The 22,192-nt window shown below is 34.7% G+C and overlaps 3 protein-coding genes and 1 pseudogene across 7 annotated transcripts; 2 read left to right on the top strand and 2 right to left on the bottom strand.

The window, feature by feature from the left end:
* Positions 1 to 365: 365 nt before the first annotated feature.
* On the top strand, positions 366 to 1,956 carry LOC146952094 (3-oxo-Delta(4,5)-steroid 5-beta-reductase-like). Its single transcript, XM_085741072.1, has 3 exons — positions 366 to 510; positions 612 to 1,136; positions 1,280 to 1,956. Exons 1-3 carry the CDS (start codon positions 472 to 474, stop codon positions 1,880 to 1,882), a joined length of 1,167 nt encoding a protein of 388 aa, XP_085597198.1. The 5' UTR covers positions 366 to 471; the 3' UTR covers positions 1,883 to 1,956.
* Positions 1,957 to 6,000: 4,044 nt separating this feature from the next.
* Positions 6,001 to 14,347, bottom strand: LOC146952095 (uncharacterized). Of its 5 annotated transcripts, none has more exons than XR_015024972.1 (6): positions 14,007 to 14,347; positions 13,610 to 13,724; positions 12,934 to 13,506; positions 12,630 to 12,813; positions 12,236 to 12,358; positions 6,001 to 7,169 (listed from the first exon to the last, which is right to left on the bottom strand). XR_015024972.1 is itself a non-coding variant. In XM_085741073.1 (5 exons), exons 1-5 carry the CDS (start codon positions 14,081 to 14,083, stop codon positions 12,333 to 12,335), a joined length of 975 nt encoding a protein of 324 aa, XP_085597199.1. In that variant the 5' UTR covers positions 14,084 to 14,347; the 3' UTR covers positions 12,166 to 12,332. The 5 variants fall into 5 exon arrangements, 1 of the variants encoding a protein (XP_085597199.1); XR_015024969.1 differs by lacking the exon at positions 6,001 to 7,169 and adding an exon at positions 9,616 to 10,101; XR_015024970.1 differs by lacking the exon at positions 6,001 to 7,169 and adding an exon at positions 11,462 to 11,954.
* LOC146952096 (3-oxo-Delta(4,5)-steroid 5-beta-reductase-like) lies at positions 7,548 to 9,210 on the top strand. The gene is made up of 3 exons (XM_085741071.1): positions 7,548 to 7,627; positions 7,728 to 8,252; positions 8,402 to 9,210. The coding sequence occupies exons 1-3, from the start codon at positions 7,589 to 7,591 to the stop codon at positions 9,002 to 9,004; spliced, it is 1,167 nt and encodes a 388-aa protein (XP_085597197.1). The 5' UTR covers positions 7,548 to 7,588; the 3' UTR covers positions 9,005 to 9,210.
* Positions 14,348 to 16,356: 2,009 nt separating the features above from the next.
* On the bottom strand, positions 16,357 to 19,037 carry LOC146952097 (subtilisin-like protease SBT1.7 pseudogene; annotated as a pseudogene).
* Between the last annotated feature and the right edge of the window lie 3,155 nt (positions 19,038 to 22,192).

Here is a 22,192-nt window from a genome sequence, read left to right on the forward strand (position 1 = left end):
CATTTTATTTTGAAATAAAGTAGACGTGGTTGTTTATTGTGTAGATAATAAAGTGGATGTGGATCTTTTTGAGCCAGTCCAATAGTAAGGGTGGACAATTGGACCAGGGTAAGCGACCCTTAAACTGAATAGCAATAGTGAAAATAATAGTTGTTTTGTTAACGAGTGCATCCGAGACACTCTTTAAACATTTTACATTAAGAAAAAATTCTTATAAAAAAGTCATATATCACAATTTCCGATACATTGAATACATAAACTTTTATGAAGACTTACTTTTAAGGTCATGAGTTCCCCAGGGGCACTCGTCGGCATTTCCGAAATAATATTAATATAATAAAAACGAGGATGTCATGGGCTTATGGCATAATGGGAATCACTGTCTCAAGGAATACAGCTTTTAATAGCATGTCACTTATAATACACAAACATCATAATTCAACATCACACTATCTTTGAAACGAAAAAAAAATGAACTGGTGGTTAGCTAAAGCATCTGGCACTGGCAAAGCAAGTTATTTAACCATTGTTCTATGTTTTTCAATATCCTCCCCCTTTTAATTTTTATTTTCAACTAATGAGATTTTACTCACTCTCTTGTGCCTGTGCAGATTACAGAATTCAAGGAAGCACCACGAAGCTTCCAAAATGTAGCATTGATTATAGGCGTGACGGGAATTGTGGGAAATAACCTAGCAGAGATTCTTCCCCTTGACGACATTCCAGGTGGTCCATGGAAGGTTTATGGCGTGGCTCGCCGTCCACAACCAACGTGGAACGCTGATAAGCATGTTCACTACATTCAATGCGATGTCTCTGACCAAAAAGACGTCGAATTGAAGCTTGCGCCCTTAACTGACGTGACACATATTTTCTATGTCTCGTGGACCAGCATGCCCACAGAGGCTCAAAACTGCCAAGTAAACGGTTCAATGCTAAGGAATGTCCTTCGAGCCCTCATTCCAAATGCTCTGAATCTTTGTCATGTGTCCCTTCAGACGGGAACTAAGCACTACCTTGGATCTTTCGAAGTAATCGGTAAGATCAAGCCCCATGAGTCCCCTTTCACGGAGGATGTGCCACGCCTTGTCACATCGAATTTCTATCACACACAAGAGGATATCTTGCTAGAAGAGGTTGGTAGATTAAACTAAACAAACAAATTATTCTCAATAAAATACGTCACTCATCATACACATGCAATTAGAACTGCACATAATAGAATTAGTATCACAGCATACATTATGTATATAATCAGATGAATTATATTTTTATTCAGGTGGTTAAGAAAAAAGGAATGACATGGTTCATTAATCGACCACGTGTTATCTTTGGATTTTCACCTTACAGCGTATTTAACCTCATTGGCACGCTTTGTGTTTACGCCGCAATTTGCAAGCATGAGGGTCTTCCTTTAAGGTTTCCTGGCACAAAAGGTGCATGGGAGTGTTATTCTACAGCTTCAGATGCTAATTTAATAGCCGAACAACATATTTGGGGTGCAGTGGATCCTAATGCAAAGAATGAAGCATTCAACTGTAGTAATGGTGATGTTTTCAAGTGGAAACATTTGTGGAAGGTGTTAGCAGAACGGTTTGAGATCGATGATTATGGATTTGAGGAGGGGTCGGAATTGAGGTTGTCGGAGATGATGAAGGATAAGGGTGGTGTGTGGGAAGAGATTGTGAGGGAGAATGAATTGTTGCACACCAAGCTTGAAGAAGTTGGAGATTGGTGGTTTGCAGATTTTATGTTTAGACTGGAGGGTGTGTTGGATAGTATGAACAAGGCTAAAGAACATGGTTTCTTAGGATTTAGGAATTCTATGAATTCATTCATAAGTTGGATAGATATGACTAAAGCTTACAAGATTGTGCCATGATGATTAATTTGAGCTCTCAGCTCTGGATTGTGCTAAATAAAGTCCCATGGTGGGGTGGAAAGAGCAATTTTTTTTACTTTTCTATGTTTTATGGTTTTTGCTCTTTCTGTAATAATGTTCACCTGTTGGTAATTTTCTCACTTTCACTAGTTCTTAATTCTCTTAACTTCTTTACACCTCTGCTCATTTTCAAGAGTTTTATATCATATGAAAGTGAATTGGTGGTTTTATCTATCTAAATTATTCTGCCAAAAACAAAAACTAAATTATTGCGGCGCCTTTAGTACTCTCCTTTCGTCCATCCGTTGCGTCTTGCGAGGATGGCGTTAATAATATTTTGCCGTTTCAAAAAATATATAAGATGGTAGATATACATGACGTATATCCCCATTTACTCCTTATCTTGCTTAAAGTAGTTGGTTAATATGAAATGGACAGAAAGAATAATGAAATACTTAAGAGCTATTGAAATTTGTACATTATATGCTAGACAAACAACTTTGGAAGAAATACACAAATCAAACTGCAAATGACATATTAGTAATTTTTGAGTTACACTAATTTCCCCACCCCTAATTTGTGAAGAAAAGAGGGATATATGGGCAGCCTGATGCACTAAAGCTTCCTGCGTGCATATTGTAACATATATAGGAACTAAAAGGAATATGGTTCAAGGAAAAATAAAAGATGCTACGTATTGTGATGGTCTCAGACACAAGAAACACATGTGAATTTTATTTCAATCTGCATATACCAGTATAAGCATATAACATGGGACAATAATACAAAATATATAGCACACAAATAATATATATCTTTCACTGGACATAACCAGTAAAGCCTGATAAAGGTTATTTAAATATAAAATTTTGATACCATAACACACTCACAGTCACAAAAAACTGATACATATAGATATCAATAATAACACACAAATCATGGCCACAATCTCTCATCATGGAAGGATTTCAATTGTAGGATTACCATTTTTAGCTGCGGTGGATTGGAGATCTTTGCTAGACAGAGGAGGGAGAGGACACACACTACTGTAGTAGCCACACATGTTAGGGTCATTCAAACACATATTATACAACCCCGAACAATCTGGATCCGGATCTGGCTCAGCCGAAATCAACTTTTGAGATTCGTAAACATGGTCATCTTTTTCGAGCTGATTAACTCTTCCCGCACCCTCAACACTATAGCCATTCAAAATCGCCACAACAAGGAGAACCAAAACAAGTGAAGCAGTAGATTTTGCCATAGTGCAAGTATGAATGAGTATTTTATTTTCCTCTTGTTGATGGATATTGTATTGCAATGGAATAAAATTGTCTCCAAACCACTCCAATTTATAGAACTATATGATTTCCTTAAATGAGAAGTGAATGAATTAACTTTGCCTTGTCATGAAAAAAATATTTCACAAATTAGGGTAACCGTGTGGGAACCATGGTATTAAATATGAAGGTTGGCCAAGTTGATTATTATAGAAGGAATAATCAATTTTACAAGTGAATTAATTATGTGCTATAGCAAAACTGGCTAACAAATGAAATTTTAGGGTGATAACTTTTTTGACTCATTGATTATGCATTCTGTCTTCACTTGCCGCAAGTGGTTGTTCATTATATTTCTGCATTGGTACATTTTAAGTCATAGACTTGTATAGTTATATTCCTAATTTTTTGCAAAGTGAGTGTGTGAATGTAATTACTAATTTGTCGTTTCTTTCCTTTTGCAGATGGAAAGAGATTGAGAAGGATAATGGATTACAACAACCCACTAAGTTTGAAGATGGTGAGGACTACTGGTTTCTGGATTTTTGATGAAGTGGGTGATATGCGAGTAATGTTTTTCACAAGACAGGTTAGATCGGTTTTGGTTAAACTTGTTATCCGATCCAATCAAATTCTTTTGGTTTAAGTTGGGTAAAAATCAGTGTTTTTCCTTGTCAACCCAACTAGATGATGAGCAGAGGAACAAAAGCAGATTAAGGGTTTACCCAATCTAATGATGAGCAAAATAAATAATATACAATATAACACAAAATAAAAATCACAATTTTATTTTAAGAGACCGAGCTCACACGTTTGGAATCACAAACTCATTATCCAAACCAAACCATTTTGAAATCGAACGGATTGGTTTGGGTTAGATCCAAACTTAAATGGAATTCTGGTAAATACATGTTAGATTGATTTAAGTCATCGGTTTGAACGAGTCATCTGAACTTTGAACATCCTTTTCAGGTAAGATGGAAAGGAAAATAACTTAGAATTGAAATGTGACTACATTGTTAAAATTTAAAGAAAAATAAGCATGGAAGATACACTTATATTCTTATAGCTTGAATTCGTTTTCAGTTTACAATTAGGGTTCAAAATGTAAGTATTCAATTCAACCTTGTTTACAACGTATGACAAGCAATCTTTTAGTACTATCTTCGTCGGACCATAAATCTTGCCTGCTTCCATTTGCAGTTTAATATGCGTCACGTCGTCTACACTCTCTTATCGGCGTCAACTTCCTTCTTGTCAACTATTTTCAAACTTTGTTCAATGTGGTGCTTAGTGTACCAACTTTTCTTTCATATGTCTACCAACTGTTGAATTATTTTCTTAATTTCTTCACCATGGTGTGGCATAGCAATTATTTGTCGATCAAAATTTTAGATTTTTTCATTAACACTCCGACTGAATTTCAAATAATCAGAACTTCATTTTCCTAAAAACCGAGGGTTAAGGAGAAAAAAGGTTGCCGTTGTTAACTTGTACGATCCTGTTGGCTCCTATGTTTGCATACAGATTCAAACCTTTTTCATGGCTTCATATCGTGTCACATACAATTTTTTATTTTTTTTTTACTGTAATGATAGTTTTTGTTACGGATGTGGTTCATTTTATTTTAGAATACAGTAAATAAAATAATTTAGAATAAAGTAAATAAAATATATTAGAATAAGTTTTTTTTTTTTTGTTATAAATTGGTCTATTAAGTCATAAAATATTTGCACCATTATCCTATAATTTCATCAAACTTAATCAAAAAGTGTTTATGTGGATGTTTAAAGTTAAGTTGGTTTGCCCAAATTCATTGCTCTCAAAACTAGAGCTCATAGGAGTGTTATTCGGTCATGATTCAAAACAAAATTGACCGATTACTTGATTTATAAATTGTTAATCAAATATTTATTTGTAAAATTAGCCTTGAAATTCAAAAACAAGAAGGAGAAAATGTGTATAAGTAATCATGTTTGATGTCATAAGCACTTCTGAACCTACTATCTTCATGTTAAATGGTCTATAAGCACTTTTTAACGAAGTTGGCTGAAAAGATGGATGACAGTGTAAATATTCTATGACTTAAATGATCAATTTGTAACAAAAAATAACTTAAAACCAATTGGTAACAAAAAAATCTTAGGACTAATATGTTATAAATATATCACTTAAAGGACCGCGGGAGATATTTGACCTATTTTGAAATAAAATAGGCGTGGTTGTTTTTTGTGCAGATAATAAAGGATTTCTGCTCTTCTCCCAACAAGTTTCGCTCCCACTCAGTCAAACTGACCAAAATACTCATGCGTTAGTTAACTAACGCAAGTGTAAAATTAACATGACTTAAAAGAAATATGCTCTTCCCCCAGCACAAAACACTCGCGCCCTGCAGCCATGCCCAAAACGCCCATGTGCTAGTTAACTAGCGCAAGTGTAAAATAATGCGCAAGTTAAGTTAAGTAGCGTGAGTTAAGTGGCGCAGAGTGGCTACTTTTTTTTTTTTAATTTATTTACTATTTTCAAATTATTTTATTTACTGTATTCTAAAATATTTTATTTACTTTATTCTAAATTATTTGTTCACTTTATTCTAAATTATTTATTTTCTAAGTTATTTGTTCACTTTATTCTAAATTATTTATTTGCTATATTATAATTTATTTATGCACTTAAAATAAATTCGAAATTAGAAAATAAATTCTAATTTATTTATGCACTTAAAATAAATTTGAAATTAGAAAATAAATTCAATTTTATTTATTCAATATTTATTTATTCAATACATAATCATAAACATAAAATAAATGCAAATATAAATACAAATAAAAAACAAAATTAATAAATATAACTCTCGTTTTATTAATATCATTCAAACATTACAATAATCAATACATATATTTTATTTGAATTCACTAATCTACTTATTATCTTTTTACCCTCTTGGGGTAAAAAGTTATTTTTACCCTCTTCGGTATATAGCAATAGCTCTTGGGGAAAATAGTGATCAGTCCTGTTGGGGAAAAAGACATCAAGATTCCTTGAGGTAAATTTAAATTTGGTTCCTTTTATAGCCCCATGATGATTCTTTTTACCCATGGTAAAAAAAATTTGGGAGTAAAAGGAAGCAAACCTAATTTTACCTCAAGGTATGATGTCTTTTTCCCCAACTCGACTGACCACTATTTCCCCCAAGAGCTACTACTATATACCTAAAGTGGTATAAAGAGCCTAGAGACTATAGAAGCAAAAAAGAAGAAGAGAAAGAGGGGGAGAGAGTGGGAGGAGATAATGTGAGGAAAAGAGGAAGTTTGTGAGGGTATTTATAGGTAGGAATGATAACCTAGTTTGTATCTACCATAAATGTGGTAAAAAAAACGTGTAAAAGTAGTTAAAAACGTGTAAATTGAATGTTAAAAACCTGACCAAAGTGAGAGAAAAAACGTTTGTTCTTCAGTTCTGACCACCGGCCAACTTGCGTGAGTTAACTCGTGCAAAGGCTCTGTGGTGCTTGACTTAACTCACGCAGAGCTTATAAGGTGCGTGAGTTAAGTCACGCAGCGTGACTTAACTCACGCAGGGGCATATTTGGAAATCATGCTGGGCGCGAGCAAAATGTGCTGGGGGGAAGAGCAGAAATCGACTTAAAATTACGTTGTTTTACACATGCGTGACTTAAGTCACGCCGCATGAGTTAACTCACGCAGGTGTTACCCCCCACGTGAGTCGCCAATACTCAAACTTGTTTGTTTTTTCTTTCTTTGAAATTATCTCCTACAATTATGTCAACCGTGGTATCATAGTTGAATTACAATATACTGCATCCACCTTGATGGTAATCCTATCACACCTCTTGTCATCATGAGCGAGAGTATTATACTCAACTTGGGGTTGGATTATAATCATTGGTGAAGTTATTTGAGTCTTGAGATACTTAATAAATTATGCTGAGCTGTTTTCGTGAATGTACTCCAGGTAAGAGGTTCCCAAGCGAGCACATTAGATCTCTGTGTGACAAGTAATTAATTAGAATAGTATAGTAATATAATGAAATTAACCACAACCAACTAAAGAAATGATATTTTTGCAGCAGAATTTTGAAATTGATAGGAAAAAGGTCAACCAGGGAGTTCCTATCCAATGAGATATCATAAAAGCCATACATATATTGCAGCCAAGTCAGCACACACACTATCCGTATGAAAGAAATGAGTGGCTCAACATTTCAATCCAAACTGTACATTTCAAGTTGTACTAGCGTGAGTTAACTCACGCAGCGTTAGTTAAGTCACGCATATAATAAAAACGAGGATGTCATGGGCTTATGCCACTCACTGTCTCAAGCAATACAGCTTTTAATAGCATGTCAACTATAATACACAAACATCATAATTCAACATCACACTATCTTTGAAACGAAAAAAAAATGAACTGCTGGTTAGCTAAAGCATCTGGCACTGGCAAAGCAAGTTATTTAACCATTGTTCTATGTTTTTCAATATCCTCCCCCTTTATTTTTTATTTTCAACTAATGAGATTTTACTCACTCTCTTGTGCCTGTGCAGATTACAGAATTCAAGGAAGCACCACAAAGCTTCCAAAATGTAGCATTGATTATAGGCGTGACGGGAATTGTGGGAAATAGCCTAGCAGAGATTCTTCCTCTTGACGACACACCAGGTGGTCCATGGAAGGTTTATGGCGTGGCTCGCCGTCCACAACCAACGTGGAACGCTGATAAGTATGTTCACTACATTCAATGCGATGTCTTCGACCAAAAAGACGTCGAATTGAAGCTCGCTCCCTTAACTGATGTGACACATATTTTCTATGTCTCGTGGACCAGCATGCCCACAGAGGCTCAAAACTGCGAAGTTAACGGTTCAATGTTAAGGAACGTCCTTCGAGCCCTCATCCCAAATACTCTGAATCTTTGCCACGTGTCCCTTCAAACAGGAACTAAGCACTACCTAGGATCCTTCGAAACGATCGGTAAGATCAAGGCCCATGAGTCCCCCTTCACGGAGGATGTGCCACGCCTTGTCACACCCAATTTCTATTACACACAAGAGGATATCTTGCTAGAAGAGGTTGGTACATAAAATTATTGCAAACTAGACTTTCTAAAAAAATGTCTTTACAACAAAAGATTATATAAAGTAAACAAATAAGTTTAGTTTTGAATTCGAAACAAATACTAAACTCATATGATCATATAAATATCAATACATTTGTTCAGGTGGGTAAGAAAAAAGGAACGACATGGTTCATTAATCGACCACACCCTATCTTTGGATTTTCACCTTACAGCATGATGAACGTCATTGGCACGCTTTGTGTTTACGCCGCAATTTGCAAGCATGAGGGTCTTCCTTTAAGGTTTCCTGGCTCAAAAGGTGCATGGGAGTGTTATTCATCAGCTTCAGATGCTAATTTAATAGCCGAACAACATATTTGGGGTGCAGTGGATCCTAATGCAAAGAATGAAGCCTTCAACTGCACCAATGGCGATGTATTCAAGTGGAAACATTTGTGGAAGGTGTTAGCAGAACGGTTTGAGATCGATGATTATGGATTTGAGGAGGGGTCGGAGTTGAGGTTATCGGAGATGATGAAGGATAAGGGTGGTGTGTGGGAAGAGATTGTGAGGGAAAATGAATTGTTGCACACCAAGCTTGAAGAAGTTGGAGATTGGTGGTTTGCAGATTTTAGTTTGAGACTGGAGGGTGTGTTGGATTCTATGAACAAAGCTAAGGAACATGGATTCCAGGGATTTAGGAATTCTAAGAATTCGTTCATTAGTTGGATTGACAAGACAAAAGCTTACAAGATTGTGCCATGATGATTAATTTCAGCTCTGGATTGTGGTAAATAAAGTCCCATGGTGGGGTGGAAAGAGCAATTTTTTTACTTTTCTATGTTTTATGGTTTTTGCTCTTTCTGTAATAATGTTGTGGCTTTCTTTTATAAATACCATGGTCGATGTATGAAAAAACCACTGCTCACTGCTCTTGAGCAAGGAATGTTATGATTTCTATGTTTGTCGTATTTTTCCTTTGGTGAACAAATTTTCTATGTTTCTTGTGTGGTATTCTCTCAAATTCTTTACACCTCTACTCATTTTCAAAAGAGATTATATTATATAGAGTGAATTGGTGGTTTTAACCATCTAAATTACATATAAGATGGTAGATAAACATGTCTATCCCCATTTACTCCCATGGTCCTTGTCTTGCTTAAAGTAGCTGGTTAATAAGAAATGGACGGAAAGAATAATGAAGTACTTAAATACTATTGAAATTTGTATATTATATTCTAGGCAAACAACTTTGGAACAAATACACAAATCAAACTTCAAATGACACAAATCAAACTTCAAATGACATCTAAGTAATTTCTGAGTTACATTATATGCTTCAAGAAAAGAAAAATAAAAGATGCTACGTATTGTGATGTTCTGAGACACAAGAAACACGTGAATTTTATTTCAATTTGCATATATCTGTATAACCATATAACATGGGACAATACAAAATACATATAGCACACAAATAATATATATTTTCATCACTGGACATAACCAGTAAAGCCTGATAAAGGTTATTTAAACATATAATTTTGATACCATAGCACTTTCACGCTCGCACAACAAACTGATACATATAGATAGATAGATTGATAGATATCAATAACAAAAACCACGGCCACAATCTCTCATCACGGAAGGATTTCAATATTGGGATTACCACTTTTAGCTGTGGTGGATTGGAGATCCTTATTAGGTTGAGGAGGACAGTGCTGATGGTAGCCTGGAGGACAATCGTCAGGAAAAAATAAACAGATGTTTTGCCACAACGAACAACCTGGCATCGGCGGCGGCGAGAACACCTTTTGGGATTCATAAACATTGGTCATCTTTTTCGAGTTGATTACCTCTTCCTGCACCCTCAGCACTATAGCCATTCAAAATCCCCACAACAAGAAGAACCAAAACAACTGAAGCAGTAAATTTTGTCATAGTGTAAGTATGAACTATGAATAATTATTTTATTTTCCTCTTGTGGATGGATATTGTTTTGGATGGAATAAAACTGACTCCAAACCACTCCAATTTATCTAACTATTGATTTCCTTAAATGAAAAGTGAATGAATTAAATTTGGTTTTGCGTGAGAAAAATATTTTTAACAAAATAAGGTAACCGTGTGGGAACCATGGTATTTTGACCATTATAAAAGGAGTAATTAATCAATTGAAATTAATAAGTTAAATGATATAGCAAAACTGGCAAACAAATGAAAATTAAGGGTGATGCCTTTTATTGAGCCATTGATTATGCATTTGACTTTACTTGCTGTATACTTCCAAGATATACTTAGATTAGACTCATATTCTTAATTTGTTGCACCTGAGTGTGTTAATGTACTTACTAAATAGTTATTTAATACTTTTTTCAGATGGAAAGATAATGTGAAGGATAAGAGTGACGTGTGGGAAGATATCGTGAGAGAGAATGAGCTAAACCACTAAGCTTGAAGATGTTAGCAACTGGTTAGTTGTGGTAGTTATGATGAAAGTAGAGGTCATGCTGGATAGTATGAACAGAACCAAAGGAACATGGGTTCTTGGAACTTAGGAATTCTTTGAATTCGTTCATAAGTTGTATAGATAATGCAAATGATTGCTGCTAACATAGTTGAAGTAAATTGGTTCATAGAATTGCTTTTTGCATGCTATTTTTAGTTTTAAAAAGAAAGTTGGATAGACAAGACAAGAGCTTACAAGATTATGTTGTGATGATGTATCATGTATGGACTCTGAACCAGGAGTAAATCAATATTTTAGTCCTTGAAATCTTAGAGCATCCCAATGTTAAAATTGACATTGGATTCTTACCTCATTTTCAGTAGATCATAATTAACCATATCACTACTGCGAATTGTGATAAATTTTGCTGCAACGGTAAACTACTTTAAGAACTCAAATGGATTTCATCATTTACATATTCTCCCACTTCATATTTTCCGCCCTCGAAGTTACTAAGCCTTTGAAAATAAATCGATCAAGAGTTACAACCCGATCTAAAAACAACGATCGGGATGTAACCTCCGTAATTAGTGTGATAGGAGTAAGAACTCATAAACCTGAGAGGCTTTTGAGCAACTTGAGAGACGGACAGAGCATCTATCTCTTTGTCCTCTTTCTTCTACACATATTTGTTGCAAGAACCAATGTGTAACAGTGTAAGAGTCTCTGTTCTTTGAATTTTGTTGAAATTAAAGTCAACTAAGGACAAAGCATTGAAAAGATGAAAAACTCATAATATTTGATCTCGCTACTCTTTTTGAATAGGAAAATTTAGTACATCAAATTATTTTTAAACGACTAATATGAATCAAGAATTTCAGAAATTATTTTGAAACTACCATAATTCTAAGAACTAAAAATGCTCAACCCAACAATTTCAAAAACAGAATTAAGTTATTCCCTTCTATTAGTTATTTGGTATGTTTACATTATGTTATGTGCTCTTGTAGGAATGCTTCCGTTTCTGTCTTCTCTTCTCTGCTATAGTTGAGAAATGAGTTTGAGTTTTTTTATATTTTCTTCATATCTCCTTTCTCTTTATCCCTCTTTTATCACATCATTTTTTCTCTCTACAGTTTTTATCTTTGTACATTCTGACACCTTATCATTTTTGGGCGAGTTAATGTGTCCATAAGTTGATTAGATGGTAGATAGACATCAATCCCCATTAGTGTTCATCTTGCATAAGTAGTCCGTTAATAAGAGCTGAGCAGAAAGAATAATGAAACATCATCTTCAATTTGAACATGCTAAACTAACAGCTTTGGAATCGGAACAGATACACAAATCTAGCTGCAAAAGACATGTATGATATGTATACAAGTTTACAACATTTTATAAGTCATTCCCCTTTATCAACTTCACCTTACTATGTAGTACAACAAAGCTATTTGCAAATATTTTGAGTAGCAAACAACGAAAAATTGAGGAAATTCTATGGTACACTTCCTATGGTTATCACATAGGTTAAGAAATAGGACACTAACCTAGGTTTTATGAACTTGAATATAAAACTTGTCTGATCCTAATGCTGCAGCAAGCTACAAGTTGATGATAATATATCACATATCGTAAATCTTCCTTCTACCTCGTGTGACGTGTAATTAAAACTGCAGAGACACCAATAAGTATAAGCCACAATACATTACTGCAAAGTTATGAAGTACAAAAACTTAGAAAAAGCATGGATGAATAGTGAGTGGGAAAAGAGAAAAACAACAGAACAATAAACAAGACCTTTGAGATAACGGCGACACTGCTAATGTAATAAGGCAAAATCCCTCAATTTCTAAAGTAGTAAGTTGTTCATAAGAAATTTTACAACATGCAAGTAAATGCAAGTGTGTCGGTGTATATGAATAAATTACAATACCGACTTACCAATCAAGCAAAGGAGAAAAACAATTGAAACAATTATTCGAACAGGCCGACTGTATTGCATTTGGTATTGAGATCTTTGAAGCTGTCTCTGAATAGCACCACACCATCCATAGAGATGCTTGTCATAGCATTCATCAGAACTATCGAGGCTACTTTTACTTCTTTCGTAGCATGCATTGTTTCCCTTTTTTCAATAAAAAATAAAATAAAGAAACACAATGTTAGTAATTCAACAAATGCAATAAAAACCACACAACGACGTTTCAACGATGAGCAAAACAACAAAAGCAGAATAAGGACTCACCCTGTTCAATTCAGCCATTGGAATTAGTGCACCATCAGTTTCTTTATGATGATCCACTGTTTTCAGTTTTCTATAACCATTCCTCGGCCACTTCAATTTCGAAATTGATTCCACGGAACTAAGAAATCCTGATAAACTTGGCACCTTATGCATTGGATTTGGACCAGAAGAACCGCTGGAGGAACTAGACTGCTGCGGATCATCAGAAACTGAAATTTTCCAAAAACCAATATCAGCACTAGCGCTAGCTGCCCTACGATGCCCACGTGATACCTCCTCCTTTTCTTCCCCAACACCAGATGCAACTGAATTTTTATTATATAATCGTGGGTTGTTGCTTTCAGCTGCCGGCATTCCCGAAAGAAACAAAGCAAGCTCGTCTTTTTCTCCTTCGTCCAAAACCACCCATGTCTGAGATGCCTTTCTACCTGGAGGGTTCGTTTCATCTAACGCATGCTCAACTTTTTTTATCTTCTCCTCAATAGCAGTGATAAAATCTCGATGCCTAGTTCTTGCATCATCGCCCAAGTCTCTGTTATAACTTAACCTAACTTCGCGTTCAAATTCCTCTAACTGCATATCCCACCAAAAAAACAATCAAACCATATCCTCATCAAATATCTCAAACAAACTACATACATATTTAGCAAGGTCATTCAGCAAGAATAAAATTTACCTGCCATTTAGCAGTGCCAAGGGTAGTAAGTAAATCTCTTCTAAGTTCATTAGGGTTCCACATGCTGGAAGTATTTTTGGTGGCATGTATCCATGTCCTATATGTAGATTCCATCCTTCAACAATACAATAAACACATATCAATAATAACCATAAATTTCAAGCATTAGTGAATTGCACATGATAATTTTATGCACAAAGATGAACTTCAAAATCTCAAACCTCAAGATTTTCATGAATTCAATATCCAACAAAGTAAAAAAATATAAAAAAATACAGAGTACCAAAAATTCAATTTCTATATCAAAATTTTCTTATTCGAAATCAAATAAATAACAATTTAAATAAAAAAGAAAAGCTAATTGAAAGAATCTAATAATAAGAATGAAAATTGGTACCTATCTGCAGATTCCTGAACTTCTTCGGCAGCATTAAAAAATGGATCTTTTTCCCACCGATCAAGACTTGACGCCATGAATTAAAATGGGTCGCTTGAAATTTTGAAAATTGATGAAAATTTGGCTTAAAATTAAGAACAATAATGAACGAAATATAAACCCTAATTGAGAAAATCTCTGTTGAAATCACCAATGAATGATAAAATTGAATAACATTAAGTTGGTGGGTCGTTAATTGAAAACAAAAATAAAATGGAATCAAATCATCAATAGATCCGAGAGAAGAGTTCTGGTTAGTTTGTTGGTTTTGAGAATGAAGCGGGTATAATAGGATTAAGGTTGTTGTTTGTTTAATGTTTTTATTTATTTATTTGCCACCATTTTATTTTGGGTCATATTAACTTGTGTCCTAAGGGCACATGTTAAGCAATCCAAAAAGGGCAACTTTGCATTGGAAAACATAATATATTACTACCTCCGTCCCTAATTATAGGACCCTTTTGAAAAAATAACGGGAATTAAGATAGTGGATATTTGTATTAAATATGTTTGTAATTACTATTGGTTTTACAATTTTATCCTTTGAGAGAGAGGGTTGGTTTATGTTTTCAACATGTTATTTATTGCTTATTGAAGAAAATGATGTATAATAAATAGGGGCATGTGTGTAAAAAAATAATTAATGTAGTTGGAAATAGCAAAGGGGTCTTATAAAAAGGGACAAAAAAAATTCTCAAAAGGGTCTTATAATTAGGGACGGAGGTAGTATCTTTTAAGAAGTTGAATGCACGACTTTTTATGTGTAAATTTCTTTAATAAGTAAGTTCCTTAACATGTGCCTTTGGGGGCACAAGTTAACATTTGCCTTTTATTTTTATGTTTATTTATTGGGTGTTGAAGTCAACGAGATTTTCTCAAGTGGAAGGGAAATAATGGATCAATGATCACAATGTCACATGTGGTCAATAATGTACTGCCTCATCATCCTGCTCTATTTTGTATTTTTCATTAGGGCCAATTGGGGAAGGTTCGGGTTTTAGGGGTGAGTGAAAAAGACAGCATATATATTCTACATTTTAATTTTAATCATGGTAGCTTTTTTGTTTTTTTTAGAGGAGTTTTTAGTTATCATATAAGAATTATTTTATAATAATATTGATCAATTAATAATTCATAAGGTATTTGCCTTAGGAAAAAAAAATCATAAGATTTGGATAATAATTTTTTGAAGGGATAAGGTATTGATAAATGATTCTGTCGTCAGGGCCGTCCCTGGGGAGGTGCAAACAGCTCAATGGAGCTGGACCTCCCCAATTTTGGGGCCCAATTTTTTTTTTTTAATATATAATACTCTGAAAATAATAATATATAAACGTAGTATTGGTATTGACAATAAAAAGTGTGTGGCCCAGTGGTATATTCGGTAGAGTGATGCTTAGTGGCCACAGTTCAACTCCCAGGGATGGCATTTTTATTTTATTTATTTTTTTAAGTTGTATTTTGTTCCAGATTTATATTTTCAACTCCTAGGGATGACATTTTTATTTTATTTATTTTTTTAAGTTGTATTTTGTTCCAGCAGGGTCTTTTTTGGGCTAATTTTATTGGAATTGATGTCTACATTTCATCAATATTTGTTCAACTCCCAGGGATGGCATTTTTATTTTATTTATTTTTTTAAGTTGTATTTTGTTCCAGAAGGGTCTTTTTTGGGCTAATTTTATTGGAATTGATGTCTATATTTCATCAATATTTTCTCTTCTCCTTCTAATTACTTACTTACAAATAAAAGTATAATATTAATTTTTTTATAGTACCTATAATTTTTGACATATACTTGTCGTATAAAATCACAAAGCTCTAACAACAAACATTATAATTATTTCTAAGAAAATTAAATAAAATAAAAATATTATAGTTTTTTTTCTTTTAAAAAAATTGTATTTTTTTAGGGGCCTATTTATATTAAGAGAGCCGGGCCTTTAATTTCATAGGGACTGCCCTGTCTGTCGTTATCACAACTCATAAGCAGTTTTTCATTTACAAGAATTTATGTTTCATTTACAATACCAATGCAACTTGCAATATTGGCATAAGGTGTTGAATCCTTGTTTCTATGATTAATGTTTTTTCTTTTTAAGAAAAATTGGTAGATATTCAGTTATTTAACCATTTGATTCGAAGTTTGATCCGTACAGGCAATTAAAACCCAATACAGAAAAATATATTTGTAAATATTAAGTTTTGGTCAGCTATACATAACTTTCTTTTCAGAAGGTCAGCTTTACTCACTTGATTTTTCTTTACTAGTAACAAATCATGCAAAAGTTAGATGAGTCAACAGAGGATATAACACAGTAAAAATAGGACTATATAATTGCATGAGAAGATAGAATACGCAATTCAAAGCAACTATTACACTGAAGATGAGCCATTACACATTTACACAGTTTTGTTCATGTACAAGAATTATAATTCCTTATCAGTGTTCACTTCAACCTTTTGCCTAATAACAAACAGAAACAGCAAAGAGACACATAACATTTTCACAAGCCATTTACCTCTGCTTTGTTCCACTCAATTTGTTGGGCCTAAAAGCAAAGCATTACAAGAGGACTCATTATTTTCCCACCCTATTGATTTCTCGCGCGCCCTATGCAGTTTGGATTTTAGAATCCAATTAAGGCACGCGAGAAACTCATAGGTGAGGAAAATAATAGCTTTACAAGAGCAACTTTCATGGGTTGTATTTGCAAGTATTCCAAAGCCCATCAATAGTTAGTTTTAGCCCATAAACAACATCACAAATCTCAAGTCCAACTAAATGCAATTGGACTCCCAACCTTATGCTTCCCATCATTCCATTCCAAATAGCCAAAACTCTTAGTTCCAGAAGGCATTGAGCCACAAATAAACCTCACTTTATAAACCTTCTTCTCATACACCTCCTTAAAACTAATAGTCTCCGGTTCCACCACAACCTTCACCGACAAAGAATCCACCGATGACAACACCACTGAAGCATTATAAGTTCCCGGAGTTCCCACGTTTGTAAGAACCCTATTGTATTCAACAATTATCGGTTTATCAGAACCACCACCAATTCCCGAAGCAGTTTCCAAAGCAACAGCAAAAGAAGGATAGTTAAAATCTTCAACCCTGTATTTCTTCCTTGCATCACAAGTAAACTCTCTCCTCGCAGCAAGTTTGATCTGATACGAAGTGTAGTTTAAGGCACAGAAAAATCCAAGATAGTCATCGACGTTGATGTCATAAACAAGACCAGGATCAAGGGCAGATACAGGATCCACGTGACCTGATCCAAAATCAAAGGGAGTAGCTGGTTTCCCGGTTGCAACATCTACAATTGTTTGTCCGTTTTTGTACGAGGTGTATGCTGTGGTCATTAGTGCTGACCGTATAGCAGCAGGGCTCCATTCGGGGTAAGCACCTTTAACTATAGCAGCTAAACCACTCGCGTGAGGACATGACATGGATGTTCCTGATATAATGTTGAAATTCACGTGCCTCTTATCAAGAGCTAAGCCGGTTGGACCAACCGCACCAGTCCAACCGGCTAAAATGTTTACACCGGGAGCTATTAAATCCGGTTTAAGAATCTTCGGTGTTAAACTATTTGGTCCTCTTGAACTGAATGCTGCTACCACTGGTGAAGGTTGAACTTGTAAGTGTGTGCCCCCAAAAACAAGTTTAGCTCTTGGATTTTTCGTAGTAAAAACGTAGTCTTTTAAAACAGTGCTTGATTTTTGACCCAATGCTGCTGCTGGTAGAAGATGAGAATCAGCAATTAACTCTTCACCATATGCTTCATTGTTTACCAAAATCATTCCAATTCCACCAGCTTTTTTTACAACAAGACCCTTTTCAACTCTTGAGTTTCCACCTCTTTCACATATCACAATTTTACCTATAACTTTTGAACTTGTTAAAGAATCAGGTATACAAAGATACCCAACTGAGGAATCACTAACATTACCTGCATAAACAAGTGGTAGCAATGAATCAGTTAAAGGCTTTCCACTGTAAAGTGATGCACCAGTGTAAGTTTTTCCATTTCCAAGTGTTATATAACTAGGAAAATCGCGGTCAATTGTTCCGGCACCAACGGTTGTTATCCATGGTGCTACATTTGACAAGCTTTCAGCACTTGGTCCACCATTTCCTGCTGAAGATGAAACTAGAATTCCATGAGACATTGCTGTGAAAGCACCAATTGCAATGATGTCTCTGTAGTAATCCATTATGCTCCCACCGATGGACATCGATAAGATGTTAACACCGTCTTCTATAGCTTTATCCATTCCAGCGGCTATGTCTGAAGTGAAACAACCGCTAAGCCAGCACACTTTGTAAGCCGCGACACGCGCTTCTGTAGCCATGCCTCTTGCTGTACCAGAAGCTAAACCAAATAAGCTAGCTTCTGCTACAACAGAACCTGCTGCTGTTGTTAATGTGTGACTTCCATGTCCATCATCATCTCTAGCTGATCTTGATTCTGTTGTTTCATCTATTGGACCAAGTGCTGCTTCATACCCTTTTAAGAAAAACCTTGCACCTATGAGTTTTCTGTTGCAGTGTGATGAATTCATGTTGTTACCGGTTTCACATACACCTTTCCAATTACTTGGTATTGGACCAAGTCCTGTGTCATCTAAGCTTTTTAGCTCTGGCCATATACCAGTGTCAAGAATACCAATAATTACTTGACTTTGTTGTCTAGAGTGAGGTAAAAGAGTGTTTGTTTTTGGCAAACCAAGGAACTGTGGTGTTCTTGTTGTGTGAAGTTGGTATCTGAGTTCAGGTATAACATCGAGAATTCCCGGCTGTTTTGAAAGTGTTTCAGCTTCTTGGTTAGTTAGTCTTGTGGAGTATCCATGAGCTATGTGTTTGTATGTGTATAGAATCTCTGCTGTTTCTGATACTGATTTTAGCGATGTGTCGAACCAGTTAAGGTGATCAGTGAATGTTTCTGGCATGGTGGATTTGTCCATGTGAATTATGTATGTGTTTTTGGTTTGTGCTGTTTTGGTTTGTGCGGTGGTGTATCTGCTGCAGAATACTAGCAGCAGAACAATTTGAAGAGACTTGAGAATCTGCATCTTTAGGTTGTCACCAAAGTTCTGTGAATGATATTGTTATTGAGACAGTGTTTTGAGTCTATGGCTTTTTTTGGTTTTGATTCTGGGATATGAGAATGTATGTGTTGTGTGGTATTTATTGATGATTTGGAACCTGTGGATTGGAACTGTTGAGTGTGTATGATTGATGAAGATTCTTTTAGCAGCAAAAAATATAGTATAGTGATTTTTTAAGAAAAGACAATTTTGTTTTGTTTTATCGATTCAGAGTTTCAACTCGAATTCTTCTGAACAATTCATCGGTAATTAGAGCTCATTAAACAATTAATTTCAGTTGGAAAATGTAACAAATTATAAAAAGTAAGGATTTTTTTATTTTTGCTGAAGTGGAGCAATTATAGGTGGTCAATGTCTGGGAGGGACAACCAGTAAAGTAGTGTTGCTACTTTCTTTGCCTTCTTTTTCAAAAAATTTGATGTTTAATGATAACTACTATACATGCGGCTGCAAATAATTGGAGGTAGGATATCATTGTAGTACTTGTTTCTACTTTTTATAAAGAAAAAAATAATTTCATTTTAAATTATTTGTCATGTAGTCCTTAATACCTTACCAGCAGAATTAATGTGACTGATTTCATATTTTGGACCTATTAAGAGGTTTGAACGAGTAAGCAAGTAATCAAAATGCTATAGCATGGATAAACTTCTCATGTTATATTTCCCATTCTTAAATTAAACGTCTTTAAGAAGAAATTTTATCAGTAACTTGCAGAATTTATCTAAACTGAGCCAATGAGACAGAATGCAATTTTCAGGTGCCATGGTATTGCTACAAAAATATAGGGCTATTTACGACAATATATAGACAAAATCTATCACCATTTTTAAATAATTGACCCTTTATTTTTTCATTCAGTTGGCATCTTCACTTGGTCTTATATAAATAGTAATGTAGAATGACTAGACAGCCATTGTACATAAAAAAAAGATCTCATCCATATATTATTCTTTGGAATTAAGAACCATTTGGATAAAGAAAATTTAGTGGTACACTGCACTCAATCAAAGAGAAAAAAACGAGTGATTCTTTTGCTTTTTGAGAAGTATGGTTATGTTGGGCGTGTGAAATGATGACTATATGACTCTTTCAATTATTTAACTAGGTAAAGGAGAAACAACAAGGACAAGCTAAGACAAATACTATTTATATATGCATTTTGTACCTACAATTCACTCATTTTGCTCTCAAAAGAAGTCTTCAAGAAAAAGCTCATTCCTGGAAATTTTTAAATAGTTATAATATAAGCAAGATAAGGTCATCCAACAACAGAACAGAGACATTACCAATCTGCATAGGTTTTTTTATTAAAAAAACAGTTGTTGAAAAGGTTTTATATAAGTAAAATAGTTGGGATTTCTTGCCCTACAGTGATATCTTTGTGTCGTATTTTCCTTAAAAAAATTGTGATCACAATCGTAGTTGCAATTAAATCGTGTAATTATTGATATTGTGAAAATTATATATTGTGGTCAGAAGTTTGATTCGTGGACGATGTGTATAGAAAAATATATTGTGAAAGATGTTGATTCTACTAAATGAATATCTATTACATTGTAATATGATTTCTGTCGGGATATCTTATTTCTCCCAAAATCGAAAAAATTGTGAACTAATGTTGTGCTCTTGTAAGACAAAAGATATTGCCGCAGCGAATCGCAATTGCAACTAAATATCACAATTTAAAATCATGCTCATTGGATTGAATAAATTGCAAAATTCTCTTTGTCCAAAAATGGAAAGATAATCAAGTTTCATATTGTGTCATCCTGTATATCCGTCAAGAACTGTGCAAGATTGTAAATTTGTAACCTATAAACTGTTAAATCAGAGTTGCTAAGACACTGTTCATAATAGTCATTAGTAGTTAAAAGTTAACAAGAAGAAGATAGATTTCTGAATAGACAAGAAATAAAATGGTCCAATAATTGAGATTTGAGACGTTTGAGGGATAGCTTCTCCAACTAGTAGTAAAGTTGTTTGCTATGCCATTATTTCTGTCAAATAGCTGGAAGAATGGACCTACCATTTCTTAATGCTAACCACTATAAGTTAACCAACTTGCTTTATGTACTTAATATACTTAATAATGTTATGGCTTGAAGTCAAGTCTGAAAACAAATGAACAATGTCGTGGTTTGAAACAAGAACTACTACAATTATTGGAAGGCAAAAGCAATTTACGTAATGCGTTATTCTGCTTTCATTTGAACACGTCTCATCCAAATAAAGATACCATTGCGTCCGCAAACCTTAGATTGGTGTTGGTCCAATCGTTAAAGATTGAACTCAGATTCCAAAAAGAATATGAATTTGAATCTTGTTGTAATGTGAAGAATTCGTTGGTGAATAATATATAATTATCTTTTATTTGTGTGGTGAAGATCAAAGAAATTTGGTGGTGGTTCTTCTGTAAGCATGGTTGTTGTCGCGGTGGTTCATGGTGTTTCGGCATGGAGAAAAGCAATTTCGTCCACGAAGGAGAATGTGTATGCAGACATGTTAGTACTTCCATGCTCGAGTCAGTATTTGAAAGAGGTGGATTGTGTGCGAGAATTGGGTGAATGAGAATATATCTTGCGTGGTGCTGAGTCACCCTTGTATAGTTGAAGAGGTCAATAACTACATCTCGGTTTTGCGGCGTGAATCCTGGAAAGCCGTTGGATAAGATTTTGACGGTTGGGATTGATCCTATGCGGCGATACACATAAGGCTTTTTGTGCACCTTCACGACGCTTGTCTTTGAGGAATATGAGCTTTAGCTTTATTGGATTATTCGCAAGAGACTTTATACGAACAATTTCTTTAAGCACTTTTTGAGTCTTGAAACTTTTTCCATACTACGTACGTGTTTGGATGGGCGTTAAGAAAAAAAAACGTGAAAACGTGCGTCGGGTGAGACTTCGTCAATCCAACCAGACTTTTAGTGAGTCACCATGACTCAATTCCTCTAAACTTTTTTCTAACAATTAGATCTTCTTTACAAAACATAATAAAATCATTGGGTCGTGTTCAACTTTGATTGTG

The sequence above is a fragment of the Medicago sativa genome, chromosome 1, assembly GCF_051527215.1.
Source record: "Medicago sativa cultivar Bolivia chromosome 1, Bolivia_mono, whole genome shotgun sequence".
Lineage (NCBI taxonomy): Eukaryota > Viridiplantae > Streptophyta > Magnoliopsida > Fabales > Fabaceae > Medicago > Medicago sativa.